General features: G+C 39.3%; 2 protein-coding genes across 2 annotated transcripts in view; one reads left to right on the plus strand and one right to left on the minus strand.

The window, feature by feature from the left end:
- The window catches only part of LOC146455580 (uncharacterized), a 30566-nt gene extending 19067 nt beyond the window's left edge, over positions 1-11499 (plus strand). The window contains exons 6-15 of the mRNA XM_085094095.1: positions 46-184; positions 429-757; positions 1140-1278; positions 1523-1851; positions 2234-2372; positions 2616-2944; positions 3327-3465; positions 3710-4038; positions 4419-4557; positions 11200-11499. Of these exons, the coding sequence (XP_084950221.1) occupies positions 46-184; positions 429-757; positions 1140-1278; positions 1523-1851; positions 2234-2372; positions 2616-2944; positions 3327-3465; positions 3710-4038; positions 4419-4557; positions 11200-11213 (2025 nt within the window). The 3' untranslated portion in view covers positions 11214-11499. The remainder of the gene's footprint in view (positions 1-45; positions 185-428; positions 758-1139; positions 1279-1522; positions 1852-2233; positions 2373-2615; positions 2945-3326; positions 3466-3709; positions 4039-4418; positions 4558-11199) is intronic.
- Positions 11500-21681: 10182 nt separating this feature from the next.
- LOC146455583 (uncharacterized) lies at positions 21682-22615 on the minus strand. Its single transcript, XM_085094109.1, has one exon. The coding sequence runs from the start codon at positions 22613-22615 to the stop codon at positions 21785-21787; it is 831 nt and encodes a 276-aa protein (XP_084950235.1). The 3' UTR covers positions 21682-21784.
- Positions 22616-22645: the final 30 nt, after the last annotated feature.

Raw genomic sequence — 22645 nt, forward strand, 5'->3', positions numbered from 1 at the left:
GTGACGATGAATTTCCATTTAAAGCTTTCTATCTCGTTACTTTAGGAGTTTGTTGGAAACACCGATTCGGATACGGTTGTTTCTCATGAGCTGGCCACAGCAATCAGGGCACGCTACATCCGCTTCCGACCAACAGCCTGGCATGGTCACATATCGATGAGAGTAGAACTCTATGGCTGCAAAGGTAAAATTACTTTTGATACTCACAAGTTTTCTTCACACAGGTTCTCACGTTCTACTAATGGCTAATGTGCCATTGGCAGTGTACATAGGTCAAGACCAATTTTCTCAAGTTTTTTTTTTCTAATTCTAATCACTACTACGTCGATAAAAATGTTTTCCAGCAGTATTTTGCAAATAGTAATTGGTTTCTCAAATATTACGATTTTACTTTTCTCTAATACTCGACATGATGTGTTCCTTTGCAGAATGTCGAGAAGCTCTGGGCGTGGAAAGCGGTGCAATCTCTGACGCACAAATCAGTGCTTCGTCACAGTTTGACGCTAATCATGCCGCCATCCAGGGCAGATTACACTTTCAGAAATCTCCAGGTAAAGCAGGATCATGGTCAGCTCGCACCAATGATGTCAATCAGTGGCTGCAGATTGATCTTGGTAATCAGGCAACCAAAGTAACCCGTTTGGCAACACAAGGAAGGAACGCTTACAGTCAATGGGTAACCAAGTACAAGCTGCAGTACAGTCAGGACGGCGTCACCTTCCACTATTATAGCGACCAACCACATACTGCACCCAAGGTAACATAGCCTTCTTCGAAAATGAAAACTCAACCAGAAATTGAAGTATCAGCTATACTTAAACGCTACATTACCTCTTAAGAAAGATATATCTCAGTATTTACTTCTTCTTTCTAGTAGAAACGTCAACAACTTGTTTTCATCTGTGGGCATTAGTCTTTAAATTCAACAGTCTACTTTTTTGTCAAGATCCAACATACCTTTATTGCACATATCAAAGCAATGCAATGCCCAGTTTAACTTTCCTTGATTGAGCTTTATTGCGAAAAAACAATCAACTAAACAGGAATACCCTTTTCGCCGTCAAAGCTATGATACTCTTTGATGAATTCGACATGTGACGATGAATTTCCATTTAAAGCTTTCTATCTCGTTACTTTAGGAGTTTGTTGGAAACACCGATTCGGATACGGTTGTTTCTCATGAGCTGGCCACAGCAATCAGGGCACGCTACATCCGCTTCCGACCAACAGCCTGGCATGGTCACATATCGATGAGAGTAGAACTCTATGGCTGCAAAGGTAAAATTACTTTTGATACTCACAAGTTTTCTTCACACAGGTTCTCACGTTCTACTAATGGCTAATGTGCCATTGGCAGTGTACATAGGTCAAGAGCAATTTTCTCAAGTTTTTTTTTTCTAATTCTAATCACTACTACGTCGATAAAAATGTTTTCCAGCAGTATTTTGCAAATAGTAATTGGTTTCTCAAATATTACGATTTTACTTTTCTCTAATACTCGACATGATGTGTTCCTTTGCAGAATGTCGAGAAGCTCTGGGCGTGGAAAGCGGTGCAATCTCTGACGCACAAATCAGTGCTTCGTCACAGTTTGACGCTAATCATGCCGCCATCCAGGGCAGATTACACTTTCAGAAATCTCCAGGTAAAGCAGGATCATGGTCAGCTCGCACCAATGATGTCAATCAGTGGCTGCAGATTGATCTTGGTAATCAGGCAACCAAAGTAACCCGTTTGGCAACACAAGGAAGGAACGCTTACAGTCAATGGGTAACCAAGTACAAGCTGCAGTACAGTCAGGACGGCGTCACCTTCCACTATTATAGCGACCAACCACATACTGCACCCAAGGTAACATAGCCTTCTTCGAAAATGAAAACTCACCCAGAAATTGAAGTATCAGCTATACTTAAACGCTACATTACCTCTTAAGAAAGATATATCTCAGTATTTACTTTTTCTTTCTAGTAGAAACGTCAACAACTTGTTTTCATCTGTGGGCATTAGTCTTTAAATTCAACAGTCTACTTTTTTGTCAAGATCCAACATACCTTTATTGCACATATCAAAGCAATGCAATGCCCAGTTTAACTTTCCTTGATTGAGCTTTATTGCGAAAAAACAATCAACTAAACAGGAATACCCTTTTCGCCGTCAAAGCTATGATACTCTTTGATGAATTCGACATGTGACGATGAATTTCCATTTAAAGCTTTCTATCTCGTTACTTTAGGAGTTTGTTGGAAACACCGATTCGGATACGGTTGTTTCTCATGACCTGGCCACAGCAATCAGGGCACGCTACATCCGCTTCCGACCAACAGCTTGGCATGGTCACATATCGATGAGAGTAGAACTCTATGGCTGCAAAGGTAAAATTACTTTTGATACTCACAAGTATTCTTCACACAGGTTCTCACAGTCTACTAATGGCTAATGTGCCATTGGCAGTGTACATAGGTCAAGAGCAATTTTCTCAAGTTTGTTTTTTTAATTCTACTCTCTACTACGTCGATAAAAATGTTTTCCAGCAGTATTTTGCAAATAGTAATTGGTTTCTCAAATATTACGATTTTACTTTTCTCTAATACTCGACATGATGTGTTCCTTTGCAGAATGTCGTGAAGCTCTAGGCGTGGAAAGCGGTGCAATCTCTGACGCACAAATCAGTGCTTCGTCACAGTTTGACGCTAATCATGCCGCCATCCAGGGCAGATTACACTTTCAGAAATCTCCAGGTAAAGCAGGATCATGGTCAGCTCGCACCAATGATGTCAATCAGTGGCTGCAGATTGATCTTGGTAATCAGGCAACCAAAGTAACCCGTTTGGCAACACAAGGAAGGAACGCTTACAGTCAATGGGTAACCAAGTACAAGCTGCAGTACAGTCAGGACGGCGTCACCTTCCACTATTATAGCGACCAACCACATACTGCCCCCAAGGTAACATAGGCTTCTTCGAAAATGAAAACTCACCCAGAAATTGAAGTATCAGCTATACTTAAACGCTACATTACCTCTTAAGAAAGATATATCTCAGTATTTACTTTTTCTTTCTAGTAGAAACGTCAACAACTTGTTTTCATCTGTGGGCATTAGTCTTTAAATTCAACAGTCTACTTTTTTGTCAAGATCCAACATACCTTTATTGCACGTATCAAAGCAATGCAATGCCCAATTTAACTTTCCTTGATTGAGCTTTATTGCGGAAAAACAATCAACTAAACAGGAATACCCTTTTCGCCGTCAAAGCTATGATACTCTTTGATGAATTCGACATGTGACGATGAATTTCCATTTAAAGCTTTCTATCTCGTTACTTTAGGAGTTTGTTGGAAACACCGATTCGGATGCGGTTGTTTCTCGTGAGCTGGCCACAGCAATCAGGGCACGCTACATCCGCTTCCGACCAACAGCTTGGCATGGTCACATATCGATGAGAGTAGAACTCTATGGCTGCAAAGGTAAAATTACTTTTGATACTCACAAGTTTTCTTCACACAGGTTCTCACGTTCTACTAATGGCTAATGTGCCATTGGCAGTGTACATAGGTCAAGAGCAATTTTCTCAAGTTTTTTTTTTCTAATTCTAATCACTACTACGTCGATAAAAATGTTTTCCAGCAGTATTTTGCAAATAGTAATTGGTTTCTCAAATATTACGATTTTACTTTTCTCTAATACTCGACATGATGTGTTCCTTTGCAGAATGTCGAGAAGCTCTGGGCGTGGAAAGCGGTGCAATCTCTGACGCACAAATCAGTGCTTCGTCACAGTTTGACGCTAATCATGCCGCCATCCAGGGCAGATTACACTTTCAGAAATCTCCAGGTAAAGCAGGATCATGGTCAGCTCGCACCAATGATGTCAATCAGTGGCTGCAGATTGATCTTGGTAATCAGGCAACCAAAGTAACCCGTTTGGCAACACAAGGAAGGAACGCTTACAGTCAATGGGTAACCAAGTACAAGCTGCAGTACAGTCAGGACGGCGTCACCTTCCACTATTATAGCGACCAACCACATACTGCACCCAAGGTAACATAGCCTTCTTCGAAAATGAAAACTCACCCAGAAATTGAAGTCTCAGCTATACTTAAACGCTTCATTACCTCTTAAGAAAGATATATCTCAGTATTTACTTTTTTTTTCAGTAGAAACGTTTACACGTTGTTTTCAATAGTGGGAATTAGATTTTAATTTTAACAGTCGACCTTTTTTGTCAAGATCCAAGATAATTTATTGCACGCGTCAAAGCAATGCAATGCTCAGTTACGTGTCGTTGATTGAGCTTCATTGCGAAAACACAATCCACTTAAGAGCAATACCCTTCTTGCCTTCAAACCTTTGATACTCTTTGATGAATTCGACATGTGACGATGTATTTTCATTAAAAGCCTTTTATTTCGTTACTTTAGGAGTTTGCTGGAAACACCGATTCGGATACGGTTTTTTCTCATGACCTGGCCACAGCAATCAGGGCACGCTACATCCGCTTCCGACCAACAGCTTGGCATGGTCACATATCAATGAGAGTAGAACTCTACGGGTGCAAAGGTAAAGTTGCTTTTGATACTAACAGGTATTCTTTACAGAGGTTCTCAGAGTAGATATATCAAGAGCAATATTTTGATATTCAATATTTTGCAAGCTAAATCTGCTTTCGACCAACAGCTTGGCATGGTCACATATCAATAAGAGAAGAACTATATGTTTGCAAAGGTAAAATTTCAAGTACTCTTGACACATGTTACCAGGTAGTACTAATGGTCAACGTGCTGTTCGTATCTTACACATGTCAAGAACAATTTTGTTACCTTTTTTTCAATTCTAATCGTTAATACGTGGATATAAACTCTTGTTTTGCATGAGTCGGCCAGCGAAATCAGGGCACGTTACATATGCTTCCGACCAACAGGTTGGCATGGTTACATATCTATGAAAGTAGACGTCTACGTCTAAGCCTGAATGTTTTTTTTCAATTGCATAAATTGGAAAATTCACTGCGATGATCACTTCTCACTTCCATCTACATCCGCAGTTCATAAATGAATCATTTCATATACTTTACATCTTTTCACTTCTCGCACGGGAAAATGGGAATTCACAATTGACCTTGCTCCCAATGTGTGGCTTCATAGCTCAGTTGGTAGAGCATCGCACCGGTAACGCGGAGGTCACGGGTTCGAATCCCGTTGAAGCCTGAATTTTTTTCGGGCTTCTAATTTCCAATTGCATAAATTGGAAAATTCACTACGATGATCACTTCTCATTTTCTTGTAAAGGTACAGTTGGTTTCTTTACTTAAAAATTGCTCTTAACACACCTTTTCACCTTTAACTTTAGAATTCCTACGTCAGTATTTTCTTCCTGGTTCACAAGTCTATTATGGGATATTGTAACGCTGTATTGGAGCAACTTCTTATACCAAAGAACTTGATCAGCTTATTTCTTCTGTAATTGTTTTTCACTCGGCTATTATATTCGGTTATGACTTTGATTTTTCTAACAAATCAGAGGAAATGCGCCAATTCTTCAAAATAGGTGAATATTTCGTCTTAGTTGTCAATATTGGCCCTCACCACGCTCAAGAACTTTATCGACAGTCAACACTTTAATACTGGCCCATTTCCGCCTTGGGGACAAGGAAATAAGTCAAGTAAGTCAAGTCGGTACTGCAAACGTCACTACAGGAAATAAACGACAGAATTCCACTCACCATCACTTCCAGTTTCACCCACACAAGCGTGAAGTCAAACGTATCATCACAAAGAACTTCACGTTGCGTCTAAATGAACCTGAAACTAGTAAAATTTCCACAACCTCCACTGATTCCATATGTCTAACGTGATAAAAGCATTGGTAACTTTCGAGTTAGAAACGTTCTCAAATCCGGCAATCAACCTGGCAGTTTTTAATGCGGCCGCGCACTATGCAAATCACAACACGGATAAAATTCCAGGATCCATGCGATCTATTGAAATCATTGATAGTTTTTTATTGATCTCCGCTAATGTTATCTATTGCATAAAATATACGTTTTAAAAACGTTATACATTGGTGAGACAGGATGGAGGCTAGGCGGACGATTTCACGAACATCTTAGAGACGTTGAAAGAAATAACAAAGGTGAATCAAAGCCAGTCGCTCGACACTCTAACCTGCCTAACCCGGTCTTCTTCCTGGTAGTTTCAATACTGATATGTTTTCACTGACATACCATGTGCATTCTTATGAAACGAGAATTCCGGGGCTCCTTTCCTTACCCCATTGTAGGACTAATATAAAAAAAAAAGTTTTCTATCTGTTTCCAAGGCCCAACATTTGTTAATTCTCTTAGCTTTGATATTTAAAATGCAACATGTATTGCCTCTTTCACTTCGAAACAATTCCTGTCGATATAAACCTAACGTAAACCTATAATTTTTTTTCTTTGTTTGTTTCCATGTTTTTCACTTTTTCGATTTACACTTCTTTTTAGCCTAATTACGCTTGAAACATATAGGTAATTTAATGTCTTAGGCCCGGTTCATACGTCGAACTTTACATGAGCCGAACCTAATACCTATTAAGGTCGACCCAAATAATTAAGTTCGGCAGTTGATTCAGACGTCGAACCTAACTGAAGTCGAACTTAATTAAAGCTAAAGTGAGAAGGTAGATTTTCGTGGTCAGCGGCTGTTGTTTGTACTCAACAAGATTTAAAATGGCGGGAAAGATGAATTCTGACATGGAAGAGCTTGCTTGATAAAATAATAAAGACAGGCCAAACACGGCTCCTACAGGTCGAGATAGGAAGAATATGACCTTCAAAGCTAATTTGCTCTTACGAGTACGTCTTTCAAAGATCTCTCTTTTCTGTACGAAAGTAAGGAAGGGTCGTTGTAGATCTCCCCTAGCAGAGGCTGATTTTCTATCAAGTGTCATTTACCAGGAGCCATAATCAGGGATGGAGACCGTAACGAGATGCCATTTTGACTTGTGGGCTTTTCCCCATGTGTTGTATCAAAAAATCTATTTTTAGAAAAAAAATTGCGCCATACGCGCGTGCGCGCACGCGTGTAAACAGCCAGGATTTTTTTCTACCCGTTCAAAATGGCGTCCAAATTTTAAAATTCTGCCAGGGAATATCTCCTCAGTACTCACATTTAAGGAATTAGACCCTCGCTAAGAAAAGGTAGCAATTGAAAGAAGACGGGAAAAGTTGGAATAAGCGGCCTATTGATCACATGACTCTCACAGTAAAGTCAAAAAGGCGCCAAGACGGTGGCGCTGCGTGCGTTGCTACTGTTGAATGAATGAAAAAAGCTTACACTCTACGGACATGTACTCAGACACGTAAGGACTTTTTTATCTTTAGTGAATTTTTTCTCAGCTGCTTTCTGTGTCACATATAAGGTAGTAGCCCCACGCATATTTGCGTGTATTCACGCGGGTTTATGACGTGAAGGGGGAGGGGGGGCAATTTTTTCTAAAGCTAGTTTTTTTTGGTACAACACAAGGGGACGCGTGGACCCCACGCTTACGGTCTCTCTTCCTGATTATGGCTCCTGTATTTACTCATCTGAATTGTTTTAGGTTAGACACAGAAGGGCGATATTTCATAACAAACCTCAAAATGTTTTTGCGGGTTTTTAGTTTGTTTTGTAGTGCCGACATTCTTTCGCGGAGGTTGACTTCTGAAAGAGTTTTATCTATAAGGTTATCGAGGTAATCTCTGATAGGTAATCTCTGTTTGAATAGAGTGATGTTTTCTTCAAATGTTGTTTTTGAAGATTTTGTTCTGAGAAGTCTTGAGTCTTCGCCTTTGATATAGCCTATATTGAAAGTTTCTGTCGGTTTGAAGTGCATGTGCACATCAAGATTAGATTCTTTTTTTTTTAAATCTTTCGTATCTCAGACAAGTATATTCAGTTGTTTCGAAACAAGAGGAGCAAGCACATTCCTCATTTCCCGCCATCTTGTTCAGAATGAATTCCTTTGCGCATGCCAAGTCGATGGAATGCACAGACCTCTGGGATAGATATAATTTATATAATTTATACGTAACGTATGCATTTGGTTCGGCACATGAAAAGTTCGACGTCTGAATCGAAGTCGAACTTTTGCCGTTCTATTAGACTGGCGCAGTCGAATAGAACGGCGGGTCGACCCAAATACAAATCTGTCGATCCTAACTGATTCATACGTCGATCTTTACATGCGCCGAACCAAATGATTAGGTTCGGCTCATGCAAAGTTCGACGTATGAACCGGGCCTTAGCTCTTTTTTATTTCTACTCTGCCATTGATTCTTTCATTATTCTACTGTTAATTTGGCGATAAATATACACAACAGACGGAGCCCATTATTTAAAAGCTTTGTGGTTTCTCATGGGCTTCCTCGGCACCTTTATTTTATTATTATTATTATCATCATCATCATCATCATCATTATTATTATTATTATTACACTGCCTTGTATATCCCCTTATTGTGACAAAAATAAGCTTGAAACTTTAAACTTACAAATACAAGGCAGTTTGTGGTATTTCTTCACACCATGGTTATGGCAGAAATCTGCAAAGGTTTCACAGTAAAAATTAACCTTCCAAATCGGCATTCTTACTCCCCATGGATTCATTCGACTAATGTACCCTTGTTTTTCACGTAACTATGCTTCCACCAATAGCGAACTGCTTCACTTCTCGCTATATACAACGCACACAACCCGCAATTCCTGATATCGAATTATGATTTCGATACAGTGTATCAGCAATGACTTTAGCTTTGTGTTGATGTGTCCACAATTTATTGATTATTTACCATGTTTTACGGGAAACATGTCTATTACCAGCTAAGTTCACGAACGCCAAATTTATTTCGTCTTCTTCAGAGGATGCTCTCTTTTCAACAAACAGTCGACTCTTGTTTATCGCAGATGACATGAATTGTTGTACTTGTTGTGTTGTGGGAGAAATCAGAAAATTAACTTATTCCATTGCCGCGCATTGCCATCTAAGTAGGCCTTATCACGGTTTTCGACGCCATTTTGACGAGTAGGCAAACAGGCTTGAAATAACAGTGTTTGTATGGAAATCCGATGTCAAATAACTTTCATAAAACATCGCTTCTGAAAAATTCATGAATTGGATCTTCTGGCATTAGGAAAAGGATTTTAAGCAAAAAATGGAGGAATGTAGCTGTGCCAGAAAGCGTCCAGTCGTGTTTTGAACTTTCCAAACGTTTCCCTGTATTTTTTTTCCCGCGAACTATTTTAAGTAGCAGTTCACGGCTGGTTCGCTTTACAGACAAATGTATGGAAAGTTCAAAACACGACTGGACGCTTTCTGGCACAGCTACATCCCTCTAATTTTTTTTCCTAAAATCCATTTCCTAGTGCTAAAAGTTTCCAATTCATTAATTTTTCAGAAGCGATGTTTTATGAAAGTAATTTGACATCTGATTTCCATACAAACGCTGATATTTTAAGCCTGTTTGCCTACTCGTCAAAATGGCGTCGAAAACCGTGATAAGGCCTATTACCTTTGAGCTGCTCCCGTCTGGCCTCACAGCTCAGTCGATAGAACGTTGCTATCATATCGGTGGTCAGAATCCCGGCGTCATTTGTTCGAATCAAAATTTGTTTTACCTCGTGTGGATCACATTTTCTTCTTACGAAAATGCTCAAGAAAAATTAAGTAGTTTCCTCGCAGTAACTTAAATTTACGCTGCTGTGTTAATTCTCTTATTTCTCAGCTTATTTAATGTACCCTTCAATGTCAAACGACAAAAAGTTTTAAAAACTCCTTGACTCCATCATCATCAAACTACAACCCAAATATTTTACAATTGATTCATGCTTTTGCTTGCAGCTATCGAGTTTTGTGCACTTGGGAAGTTTGGAGTGTCGACAGAAGCTTAAGAGTTTCCAAGAGCAACTTCAGCGCTCTCCAAACTTCACAAGTGCATTATGACACGATTTACTCACAACTAAATGCCTGAAACAATTGTTTTATAACATTGCCAGTGGAAATGAACGCAGATGTACGACGAGCAACTTAACGAAAGCCGGGACAAAAGTCGAAAACTAAATAGCGCGAAGGAATCTATAAAATGAAAAAGGTCTTACCTTCCTTTTTCTTCTTCTTTTTTTTTTTCCTTATCAAGAATTAATTCCTTGACCATTTTTTCTGCCGAAGAAGTCTTCTACTGTTGCACTAGGCCACTCGCGCGAGAAAAAAAAACATTTCTCATTGCAAAGCAAGGAACTGGTAAAATTTGCTTACGTCATTATTGAGTAACCGATGAGTAGTCAGCTATTAGTAACTGATTTTTGCCGATAACTAATGAGTAATCGATGACTAATCGAAGATAACAAATTTTATATAGAAGAAAGATCCTCGCAGTTATGTACGCAACTTAAGCAGTTGCGAAAAGAAAAAGCTTGAAACAATTCAGGCTTGAGCGGCATTCGAACCCGTCCCGTTCAAGCATGAATTTTTTCCAAGCTTTCTTTTCGTAACTGCTTAAGGAGGGGGGTGAATAGGGGTAGGTAAATCCGCTGATCCGCTAAAATTAATGGCTGAATCCGTCGATCTGCTCAAAAAATCAACTAAATCCGAATCCGCAAATTGTTTGCCGCGTTAGATGATACGCGAGATACAAAGTGACTTCAGTTGTTGGAGTTGCCTTGCGTGATATTGTGTTTTAGTGTTAAGGATGACTATCAACGAAATATTTATTTAACCAACGTCTCTATCGAAACAAAATCTTGCAGATACGAGAAAAAAGAGCAAACTTGAACTTCCTGACAACCAAAATCCAAAATCCGAGACCCAAAACTGGATAAAACCGCGATCCGCTGTGATCATAGGATCCGCAGATCCGTTAAAATTTCGCTCTGAATCCAGAATCCGGGCTAAAATATTTACCAAATCCACCGAACCGTAGACCTATTCACCCCCCTCCTTAAGTTGGATAAATAACTGCGAGGATCTTTCTTTTATATAACCTTTCACCCGCTGTTCAAATATAAGTTTCATATATTCATACTAATTTATAAAAAAAAAAATTGGCCTACTCTCCCATCTCATTGATTAGTCATTTATGTCATTGACTACTCATTGGGAAACAAACTGTCTTAAACTGTACTGCCCTTCTATTAGATAATTAAATAACTTTTTGTGGAACTTATTTATATTTTTTTATTGTTTGCAGAGGCAACTTTGTGACTGTCGTCACTTCAGTTCCTTTCTAAAGAAACTGCAGAAAGATCTTCCATTTTTGACTCACTTCAAAACCCCAAGTCGACCATAAACTAAATGTTGCATTCGTAGGTAAAATAAACGCTTCATGGGTATTTGTAGCAACGGTTGTATTAGAATGATGTAATACCGTATACTTTATTAAAAATGTAGATTGAGGTAAAGGGTAGTTACATAATAGTCTTAAAGGTGATGTTGTAATGAGGGAAAAGACTTCTGTTATTGCTGTTTAATAAAGGTTGACTCATATATGAAGTATGTGCAGCCTTGTTTATGTGCATATTGGGTACAACGGAAACTTCCAATCAATTTCGGCCCTACATCCCTTCTCATTGTCACTTATTCTTACTGCTTACTGGGTTATTCTTATTTGTCAAAGAGGTATTTCTTGATCGAAATTTCTGTTTGTCGTCTTTACATCTTAAAATGACGTGCTCGCCCGATTGCCGCAACCAGCTTGTTACAGTCAAGTATTATACTATTAGGCGTCTATTAGAGATTAAAGGTACAACTGCTCGTATTAGATATGCTTCCATTCATGAAAGTTTTCGGTAATTTCTTTGCGCAATTTGACTTAACTAACTTTTGCGTCACATCTCTCAAATCTCCTCCAAGGACTTTTACAACAGACTTAAAATTCTATTCGTAACAATTCGCGCTTCGAATTTATCATAACAAAAAAGTTTAACATTTTGATTTTAAATTGCTGTATGTAGACTGATTAACTGTCTGATTGATTGTCCAATCTCCAGTATCGTGATATATCTTTTATGGCCTTCTCCTAGTCCAAGACAACAGAACTCTTTCTCTTTTTCGCAATTCACTCGCTTCATTAATCCAGGGTCTTTCAGAAAATCAGCACACTAAAGCGTCTGATTTTGTCCGTTTTTGTCTGCAAACCTTAGTCAAAAATGGCTCCCAATTTAACATTCCTCCACTTGCATTTAAATTAGCCTTTCTTGCCTCGTTCAAGGTAAAGTATTCTTTTGATTTATGACCTCAAGAACAAGGTATAAGAATGGCTAATTTTGAATACGCACAAAAGAATATTAAAATGGTTTCTATCTTGAAATAAGGTCTGTCGTGAATTTTATTCCGATTTACATTATATATTCAATGAGCTTTGCACCGGTAAGGTAAACAGGATAAACACCCAATCCCCAATTACGACCCTTGTGCTTATTAAGCAGGTATTTGTATTAAACAGCACATTATGAATGACTGAGGTTCTACACTTGATGGAAAAACAACACAAAAATAAAAAACTCAAATCAAAAACGAAGAAAACGTATAAAACAAAAAATGTAACGATAGAGTACATACGTTCGCTGCATGTTTTCTGAGATATCGAATAAAAGTCTGTAATAAATGTACCAAAAAAAATAGTACAAAAATAACAAACGCCCAGATAGTTAAAATATTTTTTTGTCCGTCACAAATAATAAAGTTGACTGAGTGCAATTCGAACAATCAGACTTGGGCGGGTGAACCAGAATGCTTTTGGCCGGACAGCAAAATACCGTGTTTATTCGAATAATAACCGTCCCTCGACTAATCTCCGCTCTAGACTAATCGCTCCCCCTTTGGTGGACATATTTGAAATAATCAACCCCACCCTCTCCCCTTCACCTTCTTTGACTACTAAAACCCTTCTACGTCTACCCTCCCCCCTTCTTTCACCTCCTCCCTGTCATGTTCAAAATTTACGCCTTAGAGAGGAAAAGAGAGGCTGATCGAGGACTCCGGCTCTGACTCCGAAGACATTGACATTGTTAGTTCATAACTGACCAAATTGAGAACACTTTTAGGACACTGCTGAGAAGATTTACAAAGCCCATGTTCTGTTTGCTTTGTGTGATTAGAACGATTAGGGTTAGGGTTCAGTGTCGTAAAACCAAAGTAATTACCCTGACTAATCACAACAAATGTAAACAACACAACAAGGCAATCAGAATTCGTAGCAAATACATGTAACCGGCGCCAAGCGCGGGAAATAGCGTGCAGCGAAAACACAATTGGTTTTCGTTTAGATTCCCGTTGGTTGAGAAAGTGGCGCGAGTTTTGTTAACCATGCAATCACAGAGCGTAGTAATGCAAAACCAAAGCAAACACGAAATTACTTTCGACACTCAATTGAAAACCGCTCTATTTAATGATCAAACGGAATAATATTTAGGGCACGACCTCTCACGAACAATATTTAAGATAATCGCCGCCCTCGATTAATCCGCCCCTCGAATAATCGCCCCCTTTTAGTGCAAAAAAAAAAATTCTCACGGCTATTATTGGAATAAATACGGCAGGCTATGTCACCTCCTTCAGAACCCTCTTCATACCAGCTTCATGTAACAAACAACTCAAGTTTTTCTCGTAATAAACATAATCTCAAGCCTTCCATCCTTTTAATCTTTTATTGTTGTCTTCTTTCTACTGAGCACGACAAACTGAAGAAGGGTATTTCCTAGCATTTTCCGGGTCGCTTTCTAGACAAGATAACCAAATCTTTAAATTATGGATAATAGTCGAGCTTTAACTTTTTTTCTTTCAAGTTCTTAATCGAAAATTTCATTCAGAGTTCACTTTGTGCTTTTCCAGGTGATTTTGAAACTTACGGGGAGTTTGACGACCGCCTAATCATTTTCGCTTTCTCAAAAACGCAGTATTAGAGAGAAACTGTAAAATAAATGGTGTACGACTTACAAGCAATTAACCAATAATGCAGTGTGGCCTCCTAAAAGCCGACGTTAGGTAAAAGTGCAATGTCAGGTGACTAGTGACACTCATTTGCGGCAGTACAGATACAACATTTGCTAAGTGATGAAAAGCAAAATATGAAGCCTTTGACTGACAATTAACTAAGTAGAATTTTGATGGTTTAAAAAACTATAAAGAAAACAAGTTTGTTGCGAGTCGGAGGTGATATGTAAGATAATTGTCAATCCTGTTTTTCTTATATTCATCCTACCTCCATGTAAGTCATTTACAGTGTCCTCAGTTACCACTGCAGTGCCTGATAGGAATCAATTAATCCTCGCTTTGTACATGATTTTCTCAAACTCATTAATAATTCAAAAGCCAAAGGCAAAGAAAAACATGCAACGTGACGTGTTTGGATATCTGATGAAAAAATCCTCATTTTTGCATCCTTAATTTCCCCTTCAAAATCAGTTTGTTTGAGAAGTTACAGCGAACACTCGTCAAAGTGTTTCATCACAATATCAAAAACCTCGAAGCTCGTTAAAAATACTCCGCTACGCGTCGTATTTTCGACATCTCTTCTCGGTGTTTGATATGTGATGATACTCTGTGTCTCGTGTTTGATATATTACGTACAAAGATGTTCACTTGCGTATTTTCATCCATTACTGAAAAAACTTATCCAATTAAAATAACAAAGCGTATTTACAAATCGGTCCGGCTTGAGCGAAAGGTTAATACTATAAAAACGAAGATACTAGGTAACGCTGAATGGTCCGAATACAAACCCAATCAAAACAAGGAAAAAATATTCTTAACCAAGGTCGTAACTAGGGTCAAAACATGAAATCATCAAAACTACTCGAAATAGGCTATTTTTCAGATGTCCGCTATATCCGAGTTTGAAGGCAGACACATGGGTGGAGTGGGTGGGGAGGGGAGTGCTTCGAGACTGAGTACAGTTGAAGTTTTCAGTAGACCTGCATCTTTCAAAAGCTCTTTTGTCACTCGAACTTTACAACCTGCAGCTACATTGTTTTTTAGGGCTGGGAACATTGTTCTGTTGTTCGTTTTTTTGTTCTCTCGACCAACCATGTAAGACGTTGCAAACGTTGCAAGTTGCTCCGAAGTTTTGGGCCCTGAGCAGTTTGAGAGCGGGCATGTTTTGGAAATTGAACACGTGTTATATCCTTTTGCGGAGTTTTTTTCCTCTTAGTTATTGTTTGTTTTTTGATTTGTTGTATTAGCTTTATTATAAATTCAAATTCAAAATTTCACTCACGTATGAAGTATAAAAGAGAAAGAAGATGCTCCCAAGAAAACGACGCACTTCATCACGTTATGAAGTTGGCACGAGTGAGCCGCAACATCCGAGCACAGCTCGTGACTACTACAGAGGACTACACTTTGAAGCATAAGATTGCTTAACATCTGCTATAAAAGAGCGTTTCAACCAGCCACCATTTCTTGTTTTCAAGAAGCGCGACGAAGCGCGAGTGACGCGTGACGCAAAATCTTTGAATGTGCACGAATGAGATTTTATTGGCCAAGTAGCAAGAATCTGTAAGCTAGTACACGTTAATCTTGCCACCAGTTCAACAGGAGAGCGTTCGTTTTCAACGGCTAGATGAGTGGAAAACCTGCCTTCGTTCTCAAATGCATCAAGCACGTTTTACTCATTTGTCCATCCTAAACACTCACAAGACAAGACTGGATGGCATTTGCCTGGTACCGGTTGCCAATGCTTTTGTATAGCTCAGTGACAATCACAAGAGAAATTTAGGAAATCCACGGTGGCGGATTTTCATTAACTATGTTGTTGAGATATAAGTGATGCCATAAGAGTGCCGCTGCTACACTGAACTATCGACTCATAATATTGAAATATGGAGCAAGACTTGTAATAATATGTTGTAAAACGCCATTTTATAGTTGTTGTGAAATTTAGTTACTGTTATTGACAGTTATTAATGTCATTCCAGAGTCATTTTTCAGCAAGGGATCGTATCTCGTGTCATTTTTGACTGAATAGTAAACTACTTCCGTTAAAGTTAATTCAATTAGACTGCAAGCAGTCCCTTTCTGGTCAGTCGAGCGCAGCGAGACTGGTGCGAGGAGAAACAAACGAAACCGCCCTTTTTCCCGCCTCTCCCCAAGCACCGCCCCCCCCCCCCCCCCCCCATGCTAGTTCGCTCCAGTTTTTTCGCGCTCGGCTATTCCGCGCGACCTTGACTATCCAGAAAGGGACTGCTTGCAGTCTATAATTCAATTCATGCTCACAACTTATTGGAGAAAAGACGTAAAATACTAACCTCTTACTAACCGAATATTGGCCTGAGGTCGTGGCAGTACGGACCAAGTGCAGCGGGGTCCGTACAAAAACGACCGAAGGCCAATATTCCCCAGTACGGCTCAAGCAAGCTAGGTTAGTAAGTAGTTTATTATATGGCACTCGGAACAAACTTGTTTATTTATAAAAACGCCCTTCCGGTCACTTGAATTCAAAGGGTTTCCGTCGCGACGTGTGTTTGATGACGCGAGCAACCCAGAAAGAACAAGCTACGGTACCACGAGTTTGAAAACAAATTTAAATGTTGATTATAGAAAAGACTTCAACAACGATTTGTAGCGGAATTTGACGAAAATCTTAACAGCTGCGGTTTGTTTTTGAAACTCACAAAAGGGTTTCGTCGATCCCAGAAAATTTACTAGCGCATCACAAAGTACGGATCAAGAAAAGGTTGCTGTGAAAATCACATTTAACTTTAAAAGAAGCGGCATTAAGTCAATCGTCCTCATTGCTCTCATCTCTGGCTCGGAAACCCAAGTGTAGGGATAAAAACCGCCACACAGTTCTTTGAAGTACAACTGGATTGGAGTCGTCGAATTTCCTGCCTCAAAAAGGGCATCTTCTTCGTTTTTGTCAATCGCCGGAGCGGCTTGCAGCTTGTTTCTTCTGTCGTGCTCGTGAACTAGTGACTTGTGCTTCGCAGCTAGAACTCTTCTCGACTTTTTCAAACTCATTTTCCTTGAGTATGTTGAATGGATATTTCTTCTCAGATACGTATTGCTATATATTGCGCTGAAAACTGGAAAATGTTGCTGGCTCGTATTCAACATTTTTCCTGCGTACGCTCCGTAAAAACTAAAATCTTACTTTAAGACGTTTTTTACACTTAATTCTGGTGCTGTGGTAAATCTCATTTGAAGACGATTTATCTTAGGATAAGACGACTTTCTTCTTATTTATACGATTATGGCGTCTTAGATTAAGATGATTTTTTCTTAGATTCAAAGTCCAGTGGTAAGTCATATTTTCATCTTAACTCAAAATTTGAACAATCTTATTCTAGATGCTTAAGAATCTCAATTTAAGTTTCGAAGCAAGGAAGAAATATTCAATCTAACTGCATTGGTCACTATTAAGCCTACATTCAAAAACAGGGAGCGTTTAATATTGTTAAGCTTGAACATGATACATGCAGCAATGAAAACACAACAAATTTGAATCCATAAAACCAAATCTGAAATGACACAACTTATACAAATCCGCTTACCGTAAATTCGCAGGAAAACAGAGGTCGGGCCGCCGCATTTTAAATACTGTTTTGTTGGTCTTAAAAGTCCCGTAAATTATAAACTTTGCATTGCAGATTGTCTGAATTGTCACTACACTCATTCCTTTGATCGGTGACGCAGCAGAATTGCAGGACTCATCTTGGTTTTCAAAAAACAGGCGGTTTAGAAAGCGGCAGTAATTTCTTCATTCCATTTTCATTCCGCTGAGTGTGCAGTGCATGCTGTTAAGTTCGTGTATAGTTACAACGTTTAGCCGAGGCTTTAGACCGTATTTGATGTCCAGATGTCTTCTCATTTGAATATTGAAGTTGTTGTCTCGAAATTCTTGTAAATTCTCCACTCTCCGCTGCTTGAAAAATATTAACGGCTTGTTTTAAGTCTGAACAAGGTGAGAGTTTGCGATGGATCAAAGCTCCAGACTAGACTCCGTGTCTGCAGAGTTTGGATCAAAATCAACCAATCAGAAGAGAAGTCCTGTTCCCTATGGGGACTGCATTTTTTTAATGAACCAATCAGGAAGGGCTTTCCAAAATTTGGATCCTTTTTGTGTTGGAATTTTCTATTTCTTCCAAGTTAGCCTTTTTTTATTTTTTTTTTTTACCGAGAACTAAAATGGTGAGAGTAGAGATCGGCGTATTAAATCGCCGATATCTGGCATGTCAGATATCGGCGATTAAATTCGCCAAATGTGCCCGTTCCCGCGATTTTTTTACGCTCATCGCTGCGAATTGCTAGTAAAGTCAACCAGTCAAGTTGGGCGGGTTTATCACATGAACAACGCCGCAATCGGCGAAAAAAAATCGCCAGGTGTGTCCGCATCAATCGGTGGCGAAAATCACTTGCGATTTTCGCTGGCGATCAAATTCGCTGCGATCGTCGTATAAAATGCCAGGTGTGTCGCCAGTTTAAGGCGTATTGCATCTTACGTAGGATGGCAGTATCTTATAGCCTGCTTAGGCGTCTTAAAATTTCCACAAGACCAAAAAACGTCTTCAAATAAGGACCCCATCGACTCAGATTAATATAATTAAGACTGGTCTTTCTTAAAGTAAGATGCCTCAATGTTGATTAAGATAAGCGCTTCTCAAATGAAGACGATTTAAAGACAATATTTAAGACGATCTTTTATCTTATATACTAACTGAGACTCCGATAGTCTTCATTTGAGATCTCCTGTGTTAAAATAAGATGATCACCGTCTCAATTTAATGTGGTGGTGGTCTTGCATAAGACGGGAAACGTAAGGTAAAATCTTAGTTTAAGATTTTAGTTTTTACGGAGCGTTCATAAAAAAAATTGTTAAAAGGTGGTCAAGTTCGGACGCAGGTAGGCTTTCAATTGTTTCACTATTCAAGCCATTAGCTTCAATAAAACGGAGTAGAGTGTTCATATCAGTAGACGTCTTTCTTTTGTGTTTTCACTCTTCTGTTTGTTTATTTTTAGTAACAATTTGCTTTGTAAACGATATTCTTCTTCGTCCATGTTGGAATCAGTCTTTTGGGTAGTTTCTTTTGCGAAGAATGAAAGTACTTTCAGGTTTTCTTTTCGCAGTTTTAGCTGCAAATTTTCAAATCGTAAACAAAAATACACGGTTTATGACCGTTTCCCTGGAAACGGTCCGTATGGTAAAATCCTGACCAAGAAAGAACCAATCAGAACGCGCGGATTTACCTCAAGACTACCTTGCCATATAATAAATAAAATTATTCACTAGACGAAAGTAGTGTTTGAATCGTACTTGCTTTATTATGTGACGAGAATTTACAAAGCTACCACCTTATACAAAAACTGTCGGAAACTTTTCGACAGAAAATATCTCATGTAGAATGTTGAAATACATTTCTGAGCTTTCAAACTTTTCTGGGGGAGGATGGCTCCAGAGCCCCCTACAAACTCGCGACACCGGCGCTCGTTTTCAAGGTAGCAATGAGGACAACAATTTGAAATCAAAAAAAGAAGAAAAATTCTGCTTCTGAATCAACAGTCGTACCAATTTACATTGAAAAGATGGCCAGGAAAAGCCTTACTATTTATATAGTTTTAGTTTCCTATTTCGTATGACTTCGTCTTCCAGTAAAGAAATTGAACGTGTTCGGTCGTTTACATATGAAGTCTCATTTTGACAGTAAGTAATGCTCTCCTGTAGTACCCATGAGGCTGCTGCCCCAATATATTTGAAACACAGGTCTTTACACTTTCTTCAAGGACTTGTGGAAGCTCTGAAAACGCGACAAGAACCAAAAATGTCTCTCAGGACTTCCCGAAGAATTCGTTCAGCCGTCAAGAAATTAATATCCAAGGGCTTTCTCAGTTCTCATAGGTTGCCATAATCTTTGATGATTCTAGTCAAACACAGGTTCGGCCATAACACCCATTTGTTTTCGTTCGCTAGCGCTAGCGGCCAAGCATTCCGATTGATGTCAGTGTTGAGATTTCCACTGGGAACATGCTTTGAACGACAGTGACCTTGTCTAAAGAGTCGGGAATTACTCGGGCCCTAAATTACTCATGACGTTAACATTGGCAAAACCATAAATGTTGCTGCATTTTGCTCGTTTTTTTTTTTTCCTAGAGATGGTTCTGATAGTTTGGAAGCCGAGGAACAAACTGAACCTAGAAATGACTCCGACGTCGAAGTCTAAGAGCCTATTCAATTAGACTTTCTACGATGTAAAAGGCGAAGAATATCATGAAAGAAAGAGTCTATTGGAAAACTGTTTCAGTAAAATAATCAGTTAAACTTATGATCCTTGACAAAGCCGTCTAAGAAGAAATGTTCGATTAAAATGGTTCAACGTTACCCGGGCATTGTTGAAGTTTCATGTTAAAGTAGAAGTTTTGAAAGCTTTTCTCATTTAAAGGAAATATAAGCACTTTTAAACGATAATTGGCATATACATTTTAAAATAAATCGGAGCCGCGAAATTAAACTGAATATCACAAAGTAAAAGCAAGGAGAATCTTAGTAACTTAAACGGGAAATTGAAATAAAATGTTGACGAAAGTTCGATTTATCACGTTTAAATACTGTAGAGTTTAAATCAGTGGAAACTGTTTTCAGTTCGACTTAGAGACAGGCATTATATTTCTTCAACAAGTATTTTAGGGTGACCAGTGTTGGAAATTTTTTCTGCCCAAACGTTTTTCATGAATAATGTTTTTTGGCAAAATTCAGTTTACTTTGTTAACCAGTGCACAATATTTTTCGTATTTGCTGAAAAGCATCCGTTAAAATTATATTACCCCCACGCACACCATTAACATAATAGCCATACTTATAAAAGGTACCAAATTTATCATCGTTCAGAATGAAGGGCATTTGTAGCTGACTAGACGCTGCTTAATTTTGATTATCTGGCATTTTGTGAATAACCCTCCTGCGACAAAAATGTACGTGTTTAAATATATATACCCTCCCATAACAATAACTTAACATTATGCCTTGTTCTGCTTCAATTGCTTAGAGTTGTTTATGATCCTTTTCACAATGTTGTCACTTGTCCTATTAATTTTTTCCGTTCCGATAATCAGTGGAGATGAAAATCTTAATTTTTCGGAAATTTCCTAACATGAACCAGATTCCCCCTTTCATTCGCTACAAACACCCTTAGAATACAAAGAGGAGCTGCGGGAGATTTTTGTGTCCTTTTCGTAAAATACTGCAAACCAGCCTTCAAACCTATACCAGCATAACAGGAGGGTCAGTTGGATCGAGTTTAGTTTTGTCGCTACATCGGAAACAGTGGAATAGTGTTGAGACCAAACTCCACTCTGTCTCTTCACCAAGGTGTATAAATGGGTATAGGGCGGCACGCTGCTTGGGGTAAGCGTGAAGTGCACTGGAATCCGATCCAGGGAGGTGTAGCAGTACCCCTAGTTGCTTCATGCTACAGAAACCGGGTTAAGCTGTGGCCATTTGGGCCATACTGTGACTAAACGTTAACGATTGTAAACCAATCTAATACAGAGAAACTGAACTGAATAAACCCAAAGCACTTTGTACTTCTCGTTATAAGAGAATAGACCCGCTTCCACATTCTTCTTTTTTTTCTCAATTTTTTTTTCAAGAAAGTTCTTAAAATATAGTAAAACAAAAGTGAATACAAAGTATCACTTAGGACAGAATCAAGTTTTAACTCAAAGAACTAACTTGGAATACAATGTATTTCATCAGTTCCGCAAACGGCATAACTAATTGTGTAGAAGAGTTGATAATATTCTCTTCATGACACAAGTGTTCATGGCTTTAGTTTCCTTCGCGATTATTGAAGAACCTCGTCTTGCATGGCTGGGATGAGGCCTTTACGGAAAGCAATGGAGAGCAGCTCCTCAGCAGTCTTGGTTTCAGGATACTGGCGAATGGCCCACTTCAGGTACAAAGCGAACTCTTCCCAATCCACCTTTCCGTCCGCATCCATGTCGATGGCTTTCAAGGCACGCTTAGTCTCGTCACATCTGTAGCAACCAAAGTAAGGCCCCATGAAGCCATTGTAGAAAGCATCAAACTCCAGACAATCATCTTTTTGGCCATCTCTCAGATCCCACTCATCCCACATCTCACGTATTTCTGAAATCAGATACTCGCTGTGGGCCTTCTGTGGCTTTTCTTGGGCGATGACCTCGCACATTTGCTCGGTAAGCTTTCCATCAGACCGATCAAATAAGATTGCAAGACCAACTGCACTCATGTACTCCTCTTCTCTGTTCTGGTGCAGATCCTCCAACATCACCTCCAACATCCTTTGGCCTCTTGCTTCTGTAAACTGAGGATCGTCACCAAAGACGTTGTTCAGCCTATGTGCTATCATTTTAGGGGATGCCAGTGTGGACATTCTCATGATGGGCTTTTCACCAAAGAACGCCGCCATGTCAAACTCCTCCTTGCTCGGAGTAAAGTTTGGCATTCCGAAGACCATGTCCAGGGCTCGTTCGCCGTAAACAACCTGCCTGTCATACGGCTCGACACCAGTGGTGATCCTGGTTATCTCTGGTGGTACTCCTCGTAAATTTGTGCAGTTGTACTGTTTAAGCACCTTCTTGTTCCCCATGCGGATCAGGTTCATCAGTGTGACGCTGGAACAGGAATGGCCCATAGAGGCTCCTTCTATAATCAGGCTGGCCCA

This window comes from Pavona decussata, unplaced genomic scaffold (assembly GCF_977016875.1).
Source record: "Pavona decussata unplaced genomic scaffold, jaPavDecu1.1 SCAFFOLD_272, whole genome shotgun sequence".
NCBI lineage: Eukaryota > Metazoa > Cnidaria > Anthozoa > Scleractinia > Agariciidae > Pavona > Pavona decussata.

Excerpts from the sequence above, each read along its gene's own strand:
- LOC146455583 (XM_085094109.1), bottom strand. The coding sequence starts at position 22,615 with ATGGGCCATTCCTGTTCCAGCGTCACACTGATGAACCTGATCCGCATG.